General features: G+C 53.5%; 1 protein-coding gene across 1 annotated transcript; it reads right to left on the bottom strand.

Moving 5' to 3' along the window:
- Window positions 1-721: 721 nt before the first annotated feature.
- Window positions 722-12135, bottom strand: TSPAN1 (tetraspanin 1). Its single transcript, XM_084874722.1, has 9 exons — window positions 11968-12135; window positions 5795-5922; window positions 5301-5365; window positions 2564-2770; window positions 2278-2352; window positions 2063-2161; window positions 1538-1687; window positions 1341-1424; window positions 722-1179 (listed from the first exon to the last, which is right to left on the bottom strand). Exons 3-9 carry the CDS (start codon window positions 5355-5357, stop codon window positions 1132-1134), a joined length of 720 nt encoding a protein of 239 aa, XP_084730848.1. The 5' UTR covers window positions 5358-5365; window positions 5795-5922; window positions 11968-12135; the 3' UTR covers window positions 722-1131.
- Between the last annotated feature and the right edge of the window lie 3092 nt (window positions 12136-15227).

The raw sequence follows: 15227 nt of genomic DNA, 5'->3' as shown, positions 1-15227 counted from the left end.
TTGCTTGGTAGCAGACACCATGTTCTCCAGCCGTAGCTGCCTCCTTAGTGCTCCCGGTTCAGCAGCAATCAGATCCCTGTGGGGGATTCTGGCCTTCGGGTAAATCTGCCGCCATGTCAGATAGTGTGGGCCTGGAACTAGTCACATGGCCTTTCTAGGCCCAGTTTCTTGAGGATGGGGGTGGTTAGGACAAAACGGAGATCAGATCTGAAGAGCACCAGGCAGGCCAGGACCAAGAATACATGTTCTCTCTGGAGTCCCCAAAGCAGGGACCGTGTGGGGCTTTGCCTGGTTGGGAAGTGTAGGCAGCTTGGATCCTCCCATGAGGCTCCAGGGAGCTTCTCGGAGTCTAAGGAGTGTCGCCCTCCCATTGCCCTGGCAATATTTTTTATGTCCCCCGCCCCCACTTGGGCATAAGCTTGTTATTTTCATTGCTTTCTGGTTCAGTGCCCCTACTCAGGAATGAGTAGTTTCAGTCCAAAGTCCTCCCACATTATAGGCAGGCTGACCCAGCCCCCACTTCTTCCCTCGGCGCCCTCTCGGCCATCGCTCTTATGCTCCCTCCCAGGCCTGGAATTCACGTGGAGAGAAAAAATAGCCACCCACCTCCACTCCTCTTCTGCTACCTTTCCAGGGGCCGTCTGTGTCTCTAGCCCCACGGGAATCTGAGACCAGTTTAGGCAAGATGACTCTCTCTCCCCAATGATACACATGAAAAGAGTCCCGATGGAAACGATTTAATTGGTTTGTGAATTCCGAGGTGCCTTCTACACATCCGCCGGGTCACTGCTGATTTTGCATGTGCTCAGGAGATGGGGTGCCTTGTTCCCCAGGGGAGTCCTGGGGTCACCAAGAGCTCCTGTTGGCCTTCAGGAAGGGGTGTCCAGGGTTTGAGAGACAGACTGGAGGAACGGCAGGAGGACTGGCTACCCCAGAACTGGCTCTGGAACAGGTGGGCCCCAACCCCATCAATGGAAGACAGAGTCTGAAGGGGTGGTCCCTGCGCGGCCTCCCTGAGGCCCCCGTGGCACGGTTAGATCCTGTCGCCACCCTGGTCATGGCCTTGGGCGGTGCCAGGGAGCCCTTCCCAGTTCCTGTGTGGCAGGAGCAGTGGCGGAGGCAGAGGCGGACTTATTTCAAATTGCAGTACAGATACATGGACACAATCATGGCAGCCAGCTGGTGGGGAAGGAACAGGGAGAGATGAGGCAACATGGTCAGGGTCCTTAAGCTTTGGTCCCCCGCCCCCCAGACTCCCTCCAGGAAACTGTCAGAAGCCTGTGTCCTCCAGAGAGGCCTCAGGGATGGGACTTCCTGCTCCGACCTCCTCACCCCCTTACCTCCAAGCCTCCGATTCCGGCCGCCACGCCGCCCACCGTGACTGCGTTGGTTCGGATGTCACTCAGAAGCTGATCGTAGCAGCCCTTGGAGGAGGGGAGAGAGCATCTGTAGTCAGCTCCTGCCTCTCCCCCCCGCCCCCCGCTTTCAGCACTCGGAGGCCATGGGTGCGGCCCCAGACTTCCACGCCAGCCCTCACCTGTACAGCACTGTCCTCGGCCCTCTTCTTGGTGCAGGGTTCCGTGCTATTGGCGCCACTGGAGCAGCAGTATGGGGGGAAGGCGTTGTGCTCGGTGTAGAAGGGAGAGTCCTCGAAATCCGTGTAGTTGTTGAAGCCACAGCACTTGAGCTGGAGACAAGGAGGGGAGGGTGGTCATGGGGGCCTTGCCTCTTTCTTTTTTCTTTCTTTTTTTTAAATATATATATATATATATATATATATATATATATATATATATTATTGATTTTTTTTTACAGAGGGGAAGAGAGAGGGAGAGAAAGTTAGAAACATCGATGAGAGAGAATCATCGATCAGCTGCCTCTTGCACACACACACACCACCCCCACTGGGGATGTGCCCACAACCAAGGTACATGCCCTTGATCGGAATCGAACCCGGGACCTTTCAGACCGCAGGCCAACGCTCTATCCACTGAGCCAAACCGGTTTTGGCAAGGGCCTTGCCTCTTTCTCCCCACTCCCGAACCTCCCCAGCCCACCTTACCCCTTCCATGGTGCTGTTCCACACTTGTGTGAAGTCTTTCTGGGAACCGTAGTCCTTCTTGATGGTCTGCACTGCCAGCAACGTCAGGAAGTGCTCCGCCTGGGGAGAGCGGGCCAGCGGTCAGGGCCTGGTAGGCAAGGTGGCCGCTCACAGGCCACAGCCCCCTTCCCGGGCTTTGCCCGGTCTCACTCCCTCGCCCCATCCTCAGTCCTCACCACTGAGGTGTACACCAAGGCGACCACAGCAGCTGCGACCTCGGCAATGAAGATGACGAGGAGGATGAGGAAGAACTGAATAGGAAACAGGGGTCTGCGTTTTAGGGAGAGGCAGTCCCTCATGGATTCCTTGCCCTAACCCCCCTCCCCATAAAAAGGAGGCAGGGGCCCCTTCGCTGAGGCCCTTGGGAGTCCAGAGGAGGGTTTGGGGAGCCCCAGGGCCTGGTGTCAAAGGCGAGGGGGCCCCCAGCCTTGGCTCTGGGCCTGGGGAGCGGGCTGGACACACCATCATGAGGGCACACTTGTTCTCCGTGTGGGCGCCGTAGCAGCCCAGGAAGCCGAGCGCGAAGAGCACGGCGCCGGCCGCGATGAGGAAGTAGCCCACGTTGACAAACTGCATGGCGCTGGACGACAGCGGCCCGAAGATCTTCAGGAAGGACGGCCCGTCCACGGACACCCAGATCCCCACCGCCAGCAGGGCCACGCCGCACAGCTGCGGACAGAGAAGCAGACCTGAGACAGTGCTGGCGGCACAGTTCCCTGCCACACAGGTGAGCCGGGAAAACGGGAGATGAGACATGTCCCCTTTTCTTGGCTAAGAAGTCTAAAAATCTCATCCCGTAGGGAGGGAAAACATCCTGCAAAGCCAGAAGGATGGGAGCTGGGATGCCCACAGCCAGCACCAGGCTGCACCCCTGGGCAGATATAAATGCGATCAGAGGTTCCTGAAATATCCCTGTGCGAGGGGAAGGGGACAAGGGGCTGCCCAGACTTGCCCTCACCGATGCCAGGGTCCTGCCACATGCCTCAGCGTGAAAACAAGCAGGTGAGCACCCACCCCACCCTTTCTCCTCCCGGGGCTGTGGGTGCCCGAACACCTCCGTCCTCTGATAGGTGGAGACAGGGGGGTGGTAGCATGGAGCAGGCGCCACGGTGGCCACGGTAACGAAGGCGGGGCTGAGGTTTACACCTAACTCCCAACCTTGGAGAGGAAGGTGGTGAGAAGGGACACCTACCCTGGGGTCCCATTTGGCTCCCTCCCAAGGTTCGACTCCAGGCCTGTCCTTTATCCAGCCCAGACCTCTCCTCGTAGAGACTGAGGGGGAGTACGGTCAGAGCGCATGGAGGCTCCCTCGCTCCGCTCCACACCTCCGAGGGGATCCTGAGGCCCAGAGTGGGGAGGAGGGCACTGCCCGGGTCCCAGAGCTCTTAAAGCAAAGCCTCCGGGATCCCACAACCTCAGTGCCCAGGCCCCTCTTTGCAGCTATAGGCACTGAGGCTGGAACCAGGGGTGAAGTGGCAGACCATGGCTGGATTCCAGGCATGTTTGCCCAAGGACAAAAGGCTGGACTTTCAGCCTGCAGGGTCAAATTTCAAGGAGTCTGAGGCCTGCCCTGCCCAGCCTGGCAAAGCCTGGGCAACAGAGGCCAGAAACCAAACCGGATTTGCCTTTAACCCCCTCCGGCCAGAGTCTTTACTGTCCAAATGGACGGGATCCTGTTGTCTTCTTTACATACATGAGTAACAGCTGGTTCTCCAAAGCCAAAGGCAGCCCAAGACACAGCCGGCACTGGAGTCAGTATCTTACTTTCCCCGGACCAATTTCTCCAAATTCATCTGCTCTCCGTGTCTCCCCTTCCTCCCCTCTTACTCACTCTGACCCGCTCTAACGTGGCTCCCAGGTCTCCCGTGACATCTATTCGAAGTCTGGGAGGCACCAGACGCAATATCCTCCCTGGCCTGTCTATCTCGCCCTCCTTGTTTTCCTCCCCTGCTCTTTCTCCATCGGCTTCCTGGTGACCATTTCTCCACGTATTCCTTAGCAGCTGGGCTTCTTGGGGTTCGCTCTCCCTGAGGGCTCTCTCACCCACGGAGTGGCTTCTGTGACCACCGACAGGCACCTGACGTTCCCTGTCCATGTCCGGTTCCCACCTGAGCTGCCGCGCTGAGCTGCCCGAGGTCTACCCCGAGGCTGCTCAAGCCACGACCACGGGCCCCCTCTCCAAGACCTCCGTCTCCCTTGCCTCCTCTTCTTGCACCCCTCAGCCACCACCTGAGGCTTTCTCTCTCTCTCTCTTTTTTTTAATCAATCTTTATTGTTCATATTATTACAGAAGTTCCTCATTTTTTCCCTCCTCCACCAGGTTCCCACCCCACCCTCTGCCCTTTCCCCACCCTCCATGGTCCTCATCCACAGAGGCACAGTTTATTGAGGCTTTCTCCTTCGTCTGCTTTGTACCTTTCCCCCCCCCCTCCACCGCCATCGCCGGCGTTAACGCCTCACTGCTCAGCTTCCTCAAACATGCCCCACACAATCTGTTCCCGGTTTTCTGAGCAACGTCTGATTTCACCGCCTCCGGGCCTTTCTGCCGCTTACGTTCCCGCACACGGCCAAACCCCCAGGAAGTTTCTCCAGGAAGTCTTTTCTGACCAGGGGGGTTCACCCCCCTCCTGTGGTCTCCCTCAGCCCCTGTGCTAACGCCAGAAACACTATGCTGTAACTGTCTACCTCTCCGGCCTGCTGGAACGGAGGTCCTCCAGGGCAGAGAAAGAGCTTGCTCACCTGTTACCCCAGCATTCAGCGCCGAATCTTTGGCTATAAATGTGTGTTTAAGGAACAGACAGGCCTGCTGAGAGGGTCTGGGGCTTCTCTTCTTTCAGCTCCCGGTCATGCCGAGGCCCCCCCATTTCCTCCTGCGGCAGGTGACTTAGGGCAAACCCCTTCCCCCTCTGGGCCTCAGTGCTATGAAAAGGGGAGAATTGTTCCCATTCACCCGCCCTGCCCTCCGTCTGGGCTAAAGCTTCCTGGAAGGGAGGGAGGGGGATCTCCAAGTTTCTCTACTCCAACCTGTGTCATCCAGGCTGCGGAGTGAACTCCGCATTCGGGGAGGCCTCCGCATCGTAAGGGGAAACTGGCAGGAGGCCCCGGGCGCAGTGGCTCCGAGTCCCCAGCCTGAGCTCTGCTCAGGTTGTGACCCACTCCTGTAGGGAGCCCCCAAAGAGCTCCCAACCCCCATACTTACGAAGATGAGAAAATTGAATAAGATCATCATGCTCTTAATGAAGCTGTAGCACTGCATGGTGGCTCCTGCGAGGCAGACACGTATGCGTTAGAACCTCCCCCTGCAGCCCCCAGGCTGGCCCTGGCCCTGACACTGAACCCTGACAAATCAGACTCCAGACTCCAGAACCCATATATGACCAAGCTTCCCCTGCACCTGGACTCGGACACCTCAGGACTTTTTCCAATTCCCATCCGGACACTCCTACCTCTCTGTACGGCCCAGACCCTCAACCGGCACCGGGCTCTCAAATCCTAACACTCGCCCACACCCAAACCCAATTTCCGCACTGTAGGTCACTCCCTGCCCTTCCCTGGCACCTATATATCCGTGACCCCTCCCCAAACCAAGAGTAGACTCCTCCAGGGCCCTCCCCACGGTCCTTCCAGCTCCCCGAACCTGCTTTCAGATTGAGCTCCCTTCGTGAGATAATCTCTGCCCTAGCTATCACCCACCTGTTCAGGACTCCTGGGAGTGACTTCTGAAAGAAGGATCTGCTGAGGCTCCAGCGAGGACAGACAGCTCCAGGGAACCGCCACCGAGTGGGCAGACACGGAGCTGGCTCTCACACGCCACTGCTCACCTGCAGGCGGGGCAGGTGTTTTAAAGGCTTCCTTCTGCCCGCCTGCCTGCCCGCTCCACCCCAGCCTTTAGGCCTTCTCTCGCCCCTGCTGCCCCCTGCTGTCCGGAGATCCGTCCCCACAGCCGCAAGAGCAGTGGGCCTCCCCCTGCCAGTACCAAGCACGGGCAATACCCTTCCTGATCTGAGAAGGGAGAGAAACTGGGGGTAGGCGGGGCCCCAGACCTTCTGAGTGCCCCCACCCCACCACAGTGCACCTATATTTCTTATCCTGTATCTACAGATACATTCATATACACCCTACATGCTGTGCTCACAGGCATACACATCTACCCAAGTTGCCATCTATATATTCACACACAAATAAAAACACCTACTGGTGCTCACGAGTACACACACACACACACACAGTGTGTGTGTTTCAAGGCAGTGACCAAAGTTTGGCAGCTTCTGCTCCCTCCTTTGAATAACAAAAAGCTTTTAGTCCTGCCGAAACCGGTTTGGCTTAGTGGATAGAGCGTTGGCCTGCGGACTGAAGGGTCCCAGTTTTGATTCCGGTCAAGGGCATGTACCTTGGTTGTGGGCACATCCCCGGTGGGGGTGTGTGCAAGAGGCAGCTGATCAATGTTTCTCTCTCATCAGTGTTCCTGACTGAATGTTTCTCCCTTCCTCTCTGTGAAAAGTCAATAAAATATATTTTTTAAAGAGAAAAAAAAAGCTTCTAGTCCTTTTCCTTTCATATAAAGATCAAATTCCCCATCTTCTTCCTCCCTTTATCTCTCCTCACTCTTCTCCCTCCCCACCCTTTTCTCTCCCCAACTTCCCTTTTTCCCTTAGCATGCTGTGTACAGCTACCCCTTCCCTTTCTTCCAGCAGGTGGCGCCATGGTCTCACGAGAGCATCACTGCCCCGCTGTAAGGCCCTGGCATGCCCACCACCTTCACTAAGCCATGGAGGTGGCCCTCCCACTTCCTATTCCAACATTCCTGGTGGAGGTGCTGGGACAGTCCTCAGACCAGGTGCTCAGCTGTGTGACCCTAGGGGGGCATTTCTCAGACTTGGTTTTAATGTCTAATTGGTATAACAGAATTGTTACAATACTTTAAAAAGAGATTTTCTCCCCAATCTGGGGCATAAGTAACCTTAGTGTAAAGAGGTCCCTGTGGGGACAGTCCCAGCCAGAGTGGGTATGGCATGGACAAAGTGGGTTTTAAAATTGGTTTTGTCGCCGAAACCGGTTTGGCTCAATGGATAGAGCGTCGGCTTGGGGACTGAAGGGACCCGGGTTCCGGTCAAGGGCATGTACCTTGGTTGCGGGCATATCCCCAGTAGGGGGTGTGCAAGAGGCAGCTGATCGATGACTCTCATCAATGTTTCTAGCTCTCTATCTCTCTCCCTTCCTCTCTGTACAAAAATCAATAAAATATATATTTTTAAAAAATTGGTTTTGTTTGTGTAATGGGAGGAGGCAGCTGAAGAGACAAGAGAGGGGAAACTGACAACACAATATTTGTACAGATCATGTTTTAAATGCAATACATATATAGTAAGTCATTTTTCGTTCACAGCACTCCTAGGAGATAGATTCTCTTATCTCCTTTTTATTTTTAATCCTTATCTGAGGATATTTTTCCATTGATTTCCAGAGAAAGTGGAAGGGAGGGGGAGAGACAGGAACATCAATGTGAGAGAGAGACACGTCGAGCCTAGAAGTACGTGCCCTTGACCTGAATTAAATCGGGACCCCTCTGTTTGAGGTCCGACACTCTCCACTGAGCCAAACCAGCCAGGGCTCTTGTCTCCTTTTTAAATGGGGGGAGACAGAGGCACAGAAAGGTTAAGTTCTTGCCATTCTCACTCAGCTTATAAGCGGCAGAGCCAGTATTCATTCAGCCCAGTCAGTCTGGTGCCAGAGTCTATGTCTTGTCTACATTGATGGAATCTTGAAAAAGGCCGGAAGGACTGCCTTCCAGAAAGAGCAAGGAATGAGGCCTTGGTCTGGGTCTTGAGTAAGAACATGGGTTTATGGGGCAGGTGGGTTTATAGGGATAGTAACTATTATAGAAGTTGATGGGGTTTGGGTCGGTTGCTAAGACGGAGGATGGCAAGAATGGAAGCTGGAAGGGCAGGAGGTGTAGGGACTTTGAGTGTGGTGTGGAGTCTCCTAGCTGTCTCCTGAGGGAAAAGAGACAAGATGGAGGTGGGGAAGGGGCCTGTACAGGTGGAATACGGGGAAAGGAAGAGGGGCCTAAGATGTAGAGGGAAAGGAGCAAGCCCAAAGTTCCACAAGAACTCAGTGCAAGGCCCAGCAGAGCCATTGACGTTTCTGTCTCCCACAAGAAGGGAGATAAACCCAGGATTGGAACCTCTTACATCCCCCGGGGATCTTAGCCATTTCTCTACCTGCACTGATTGTCCACATGGCCTTCTCTTTTGTGTCGGGAAGAACTGGAACCAGGTCACATGAATCTATGTCCCCAATGTCCTGCACATGTGAATTTGTCAGTGAACATTGCCTGAATGACTGAATGACTGAGCGCAGAAGAGCAGGAGTTAAATGTCAGGGCTTTGGACCTCGGCCATGATGGATCTGAACCCTGCCTGACCCTGATTGTGTGACTTCACCTGAACCTCAATTTCCTTATACGATCAACCTTCATCATTCACAGACTGCATATTGCGAATTTACCTCTTCATTAAAATTTATTTGTAACTCCAAACCAATATTCATGGTACTTTTGATGTTATTCATAGACATGTGCGCAGCTGCAAAAAATTTGAGTTGCCCAACTTGCATGTTCTTAGCTGAGGTTGAACAGGAGAACACGCTGCCTTCTCGTTTCAGCTATTATAAGGTAATGCAATGTGGTCTTTTTAGTGTCATGTGTTTTTTTGCATATGGGGGCTTTTTGTTGGTGGTTTTGTTGTTTAAACGGCCCCCAAAGTCATGCTGAAGTGCTATCTGATATTGCTAAGCACAAGAAGGTTATGCTGTGCCTTCCAAAGGACACGTGTGTTATATGAACTTCATTCAGGTATGAGTTATAGTGCCATTGGCTATGAGTTCAATGTTAATGAGTCAACATAAAATTTTAAATTAGGTGTCTTTACAGAAACATGTAAAACTAGGTGATGTACTGATCAATCAATTGATGAAAATGCTATGACCTGGTAGAAATCTAAGCCTGTACTTCTCCTAGGCACATTGGTTCAATATTTGCTAATTCAGTGTTCATAGTGGTAGCTTTGTTAGAACATCATTACCATTAATAACAAGAGTCGTGTGTGTATGAAATGGGAATGATTACAGAATTTCCTTGTAGGGTTGTTGTAGTATTACATGAGCTATGTTTGTAAGGTACTTGGTATCATATTTGGCACCTAGTAAGTGCTCAATAAAATTGTTAATATTGCCAAAACCGGTTTGGCTTAGTGGATAGAGCGTCAGCCTGCGGACTGAAAGGTCCCAGGTTCAATTCCAGTCAAGGGCATGTACCTTGGTTGCAGGCACATCCCCAGTAGGGGGTATGGAAGAGGCAGCTGATTGATGATTTTCTCTCATTGATGTTTCTAACTCTCTATCCCTCTTCCTTCCCCTCTGTAAAAAATCAATAAAATATATTAAAAAAAGAAAGAAAATCACATATTTAAAAAAAATTGTTAATATTGTTAATGTGGATGAGTGATAAAATAAAGAAAGGATTTTCCCCTCCTCGGAGTTCCTTTTTCCCCAAGGGGCCGAGCTGAGGTTTTCTGACTCATGGAGAGAACCTGACCTATGGGAGGGGCCGGGCACCAGGACCTGTAATAAAGAGCCCCACCCATGCTGTATGTCATAAAGACCTGAGCTGCCCCGGCCAGCAGCACCGGCGGCACACTTACAGAAGCTTCTGTGCCCATGGGGCCTTCTCAGCTTGTCCGTGCCCCTCGGCCCCAGGGCTTACGTTCCCCTTACCGCAGGCCAGGTATGGGCTGGCCTCGGCCCAGGTTTCCCAAGATGTTCAAGTGTAGCCGCAGAAGGTACCGGCAGAAACCCCAAAGCCCAACTGCCACCACTGCAGCCACCAACCTTGCCACCATGGCCAGAGATATCAACAACACCCACAATGGCACCACCAGTGTGTGGATCCTTCCACTGCAAGGTTAGCCAAGGGCCCCGAGCCAGGATTCGGGGTTGGAAAAACAGGGTCCTCCACCTTAGCCCTGCGTAGGCACTCCAGGGGCACATGCTCTGCGAAATATCACCCCAAAGGTGTGGAGGGGTCTTGATGGCGGTCTCCCTAAAAGGCAGAGAGCCTTCATGGAAGGCATCTTGGCTGGAAGTGGAGAGCTTGGGGAAGTGGGTGAATCTAAGAGCAGTGGAGCTTCCAGGACTGCTTGCTGCCTTCCTCACACTCTTCCCTCTTCTTCCTCTCCTCAGTTCTCAGACGCCTCTGTCAACCTGGCAGCTTTCTGATCCTCTAGAAATGCCCAGAAACTAGTCCAGAAGCTTGGCTGGCTCCGGACCTGTATCTTCTGGGGGCCGTGGGTGGTGAATAGCAAGCCAAATACAATCATTTCTGCCTACTCCACGCTGAGGTGTTTGCAGCTGACTGCAGGGTGTGAGGGCTGGGACAGGCTTCCGTGACAGCAGCAGGGATCACAGTTAGACAGTGGAAGGACAGGATAAGGTCAGCCACACGCACCAACTCCCCATCTTTGGCTTCAGCTTTTGATATACCCTAAGAGGCAAGGGCCTTCCTGCCTCGCACTCCCATCTGCCCAGGGAACGGGGTCTCCACAGACAACTTGGGACCTACAGGGAGCCAGGTCCTTGGGGAGGAAGATAGAGGCACAGATCAGAAGAGGGTAGGAGGAAAGAGGTTTCACTGCTTGTGTGTAACCCTGTGAATGACTCAGTGCGGTGTATGTGGCTCTGTGCTCCTGGGATGGCCAGTGTGTAGGTGTAGCTGCTGGTGTGTGTGTGTCTGAGAGCGTGCGTGAGAGCAGAACAATGGGAGTATAAGTGGACATGTGACCGAGCACGCCTTTGCAAGCGAATGTGCCTCTGTGGCCGGCTGTGAGTGGTAAGGTGTGTCTGTGAGGGTATGGGTGTACCAGAGAGAGGCATCTGCTGAGAGGAATGAAGGTCAAAAGGGGGAGGGGGCAGCCTGAACCAGGAAATGGTTGCTTCGGAGAGGGTGTACCACCTTCAGCCAGGTCCCTCTCTGAGGTCGGTATTTTCCAGGACAGGAAAACAGCTGAGCCAGGCCTCTGGGGGTGGGGCAAGACAGCTTGAGTCCAGAAAGAGGGAGGGTGCTAAGCGTTCTGGTCTGGGGATTTTCCATTTGGATCTCTGAGTGCGCGCCCGTGTGCCACTGGTGTAACTGGGTTTCTGCGGGATGTGTCTCCATGGCATTGTGTCTCAGTGACGGGAAACACTGTGAGGGGCCATGTCTCTAACGTGTCACTCTATGCATGGGCTAGTGTGTGTCTCAAGGTCCCCAAATCTGGCTCCAGTTCCTGGGCTCCGGTCCCTGAGGGTTGAGACCTTTGGCCTGGCCCCTGGGGTTCAGGAAGCCCTTGGGGAGGAAATGAATTGTGTCTGTGTCCATCTACTCCAAAGCCTGCCAGAGGATGGGACCCTGAGAGGAGGGGAGGGACATATCCTGGCCAGACAGTATTGGGTGGGGGGTGAGATTCCTCAGGGTATTGGGGGGGGGGTGCTGAACCTTGATCAGAGCTAAAAAGTGGCTGGGCTAGTACCCAAGGCTTACGAGGGGGCCCGCACATATAAAGACACCTGACACAATCTGTGCAGACATGTAAGTGGACTCACAGATGCACAATGTATCAAATACACATGCTTGCAAGTTCATGCTCATAAACAGAGATATATGCACAGATACTAAGACACAGAGACCTGGTCACATGCAACATGCAACACACCCACATGCCCACAAATGAACACACACACAAGCATGCATGCACTCAAACACAAGGATATAGACACATGCAATCAAACTCATGCTAACCCAGACAGACCCACGTGCATGCAGACACACTCACCAGACTTCCCTGCCCCTGCAGCCCTGGGACCCAGAAGCCTCCCTCCCCTGTGTAAGTGTGAGTGTGTGTATGCATACCCCCACTGTGTCTGTGTGTATCTGTGTCTGTGAGAGTGAGTCTGCATGTGTGTGAGTGAGGGGGTGCTGAGCTGTGGGAACCCGATGACATCATCTCTTCTGGCTATTTTTAGCTCCCGCTGCAATGCTGGCTCCTCACTGCCCTTCCCCCTGCAGGCTCCCACCTCTCCTCCCCATCCAGTCCAGACTCTAGAGGAACAGCAGCCAGAGGGCACCCACCACCCTAGTCCAGGTGACCCCGTGGATGACTGGGATAAGGCTCACTCTCTCCCACCCTGCCAGAGCTCCCCAGAGGCTGAGGATGCTGGGCTCCCAGGCCAGAGGGGGGGCTCGGGCTGTGTGGCAGGTTGCAGCAGGGGCCTTGGTTAGGTGAGCTGACCTGGCTGGTTTCCAGCCCCTGGAGTGCCTGTGCTTCTGCTTTTCAATCTGAAACTCTGTCTCAGTCAGTAGTGCCTGCTATGTGCCAGGGGAGGGTGCCAAGTTCTGGAGATAAAGCAGCTGAGCAAGACAGTGGGAGTTCTTCCTGGCGGGAGTCGCAGCTCCATGGGAGACAGACACTAAACAGATCACACAAGGCCCTGCACTAAATTGTGGGGAGGGCGCTGAACCCTGGGAACAGGGGCACTTGGTCCTGGATGTTGGTCTCTGTCTCTTTCGGCCTCCCAGAGAGATCTCCCCAAACCAGAAGGGCATACTATACTCCCTTCCCTTGGACCTTGCACCCTGACGATCAAACCTCCAGAATTCCACAGAGCAGGGCTTCCTTCTCACACCCCAGGCTGTGCCCCCAGCATTGCGTCAACCCACTAAGAGGTGGCCCACTGCTCTTCACACCCCCCTTTTCTTGAGAACCTCCCCACAGTGGATCTGTAGATGAGAAAACTGAGGTCCACTAGAGTAGTCAAAAGCATAGACATCAACTAAAAGGGTGGCTGCAGGGGTTGAGGGGGAGGGAAGAATGGAGGGCTATTATTTAATGGGCACAGAGTTTGGGTTTGGAGTTGGTTGCACAATATACTACTAGTACTTAATGTCACCGAACTGTACACTTAAAACATGGGTAAAATGGTATAATTTATGTCCTGTGTATTTCATCGCACACATACACAAAGCTGGATTAAAAACAAAACAAAACACCGAGGCACAGAGAGGGCCAGCGCTGGGCCACACCTCTGAGCGCCTGTGAGCAGCGAGCAGAGATGGAAGGCAAGCGGAGGAGGAAGTGGAGTGGCACAGGTGTGTGGGAAGGACAGGGAGTGGGAGTAGAGGAGGAGGAGGAGGAGGACGGTGGCCTGAGGGGTCCATGCCTTGAGAAGGGTTTCCTGCTCCAGCCAGTCTAGGCAGCTAACTGGGAAAATCGGGTTTGGCAGCTTCAACCAAGCCCTCAGAGCTGGAGGGTGTGTGTGTGCTGGAGGGTGTGTGTGTGTGTGTGTGTGTGTGTGTGTGTGTGTGTGTGTGTACGCGCAGACAGCTCTGGGAAGGTGACTTGGAGGCAGGCCCCTTCTCTGGCCCAGCGTCCGGCCAAACCATCGGGGAAGCAGTATGTAATCTCGGGACTCTTCTTTGGAATTTGGAGGGAACAGCTCAGGACTGGAGGCAGGAATCCCGAATTCCAGTCCTTGTTCTGCCCCAAATCCCAGATGTGATCCTTGGGAAGTCCTGCCCCCTTTCTTGGCCTCCCAGGAAGGAGCCCTGGAGGATCAGGTTTCCCACCCCTGACTCCTGCACTCCGGTTTTCCTGGAGGTCTGACTCGGGCACAGGAACCTGAGTCAAAGGGTAGGGGCTCAAGCAGACTAGCCCCAAGGCGCCAGGCTGGAGGTCACTTGTCACCAATCGGTCAATGGCCGGAAGCCCAGCTCCAGTCCCACAATGCAATACCGGTCACCCCACCCTTACCAGTGCCCTCACCCAAACCCCCACTTCCGGCCTCTGTTCCTTCCTTGCCTTCAGGGAAAGCTGCACAGCTCCCAAGGGAATCTCCCATATCTCCTCCGCTGGCTCCCTGCCCAGGGCTTAATCCTATCTCCCCCTCAGGCCAGACGCTCAGTGAACTTTCTCTGGAGCAGGGACTGGCCAGGAAGGAAAGGCAGTTGGGTGGAAGGGCCTCAAAGGTGGAAGGGCCTCAAAGGAGCCTGCTTTTCCTGCTACCCTCAGATACTGGAGCCCTAATGAGGGGCTAGCGGGGATGGACTGGATGTCCATGGGAGTGCTACCCTTCACCTATCCAGCCATCTCCTTTCCTTGCTCTCAGTGAATTCAGAGAAGTGAGCCCAGAGCTAAGACTTGTCTCTCTTGGAAAGTGTTATGCCCAGATTTGTGATCCCCAAGGACCACCAGGGAGCCGAATCTGATGCAAGTACAGAAAGCCTGAATTCCATGCTAGCATGGGCTCTGTCCCACTTATGCCTTCATCCGTGCCGGAAGAGAAGACGGGCTTCAACAGGTCAAGGGGTTTTATAGGGGTGGTGATGTCACTGCTTTGGCTGACCCTGATTGGTTGGATGAGGGCTAGGGTCCAGTTACACAAAATGGAGGATAGCTCCGCCCTGCCCCACAGTACAAAATGGAGTCAGGAGTTAACCTCGCCCTGCCCTGCCCTCTCAAAAGCAATCACAAAACCCCCAGCCAAGTGGGTTCTGGCTATTGTTGCTATGTCAATGACAAATTTATGGAACACAAGATCATACATTCTAGGCGCATAGATTGAGCCGAAACCGGTTTGGCTCAGTGGTAGAGCGTTGGTCTGCGGACTGAAAGGTCCCAGGTTCGATTCCGGTCAAGGGCATGTACATTGGTTGCAAGCACATCCCCGGTAGGATGTGTGCAAGAGGCAGCTGGTCGATGTTTTCTAGCTCTCTTTCTCTCTTCCTCTCTGTAAAAAAAATCAATAAAATATATTTTAAAAAATCAATAAAATATATTTAAAAAAATAATGAAATAGAGCTGAAAACCGGTTTGGCTCAGTGGATAGAGCATCCACCTGCAGACTGAAGGGTACCAGGTTCGATTCCTGTCAAGGGCATGTACCTTGGTTGCGGGCACATCATTCCCAGTGGAGGTTGTGCAGGAGGCAGCTGCTAGATGATTCTCTCTCATTAACGTTTCTAACTCTCTATCCCTCTCCCTTCCTCTTTGTAAAAAAAAAAAATCAATAAAATATATTTATTTAAAAAAAAATAGAT

Source organism: Pipistrellus hanaki (genome assembly GCF_964339955.1).
Source record: "Pipistrellus hanaki genome assembly, chromosome: 2".
NCBI classification, from domain to species: domain Eukaryota; kingdom Metazoa; phylum Chordata; class Mammalia; order Chiroptera; family Vespertilionidae; genus Pipistrellus; species Pipistrellus hanaki.
Note: the sequence above shows the minus strand (reverse complement) of the source record. Positions and strands in the feature narration are given on the sequence as shown.

Bases quoted from the DNA above. Each gene is read 5' to 3' on its own strand.
- TSPAN1 (XM_084874722.1), bottom strand. From the start codon at position 5,357: ATGCAGTGCTACAGCTTCATTAAGAGCATGATGATCTTATTCAATTTT. The intron at 2,771-5,300 runs GTAAGTATGGGG...CTCTGTCCGCAG, and splicing joins TATTCAATTTTCTCATCTTC to CTGTGCGGCGTGGCCCTGCT. The intron at 1,688-2,062 runs GTAAGGTGGGCT...CCTTGTCTCCAG, and splicing joins GGAACAGCACCATGGAAGGG to CTCAAGTGCTGTGGCTTCAA.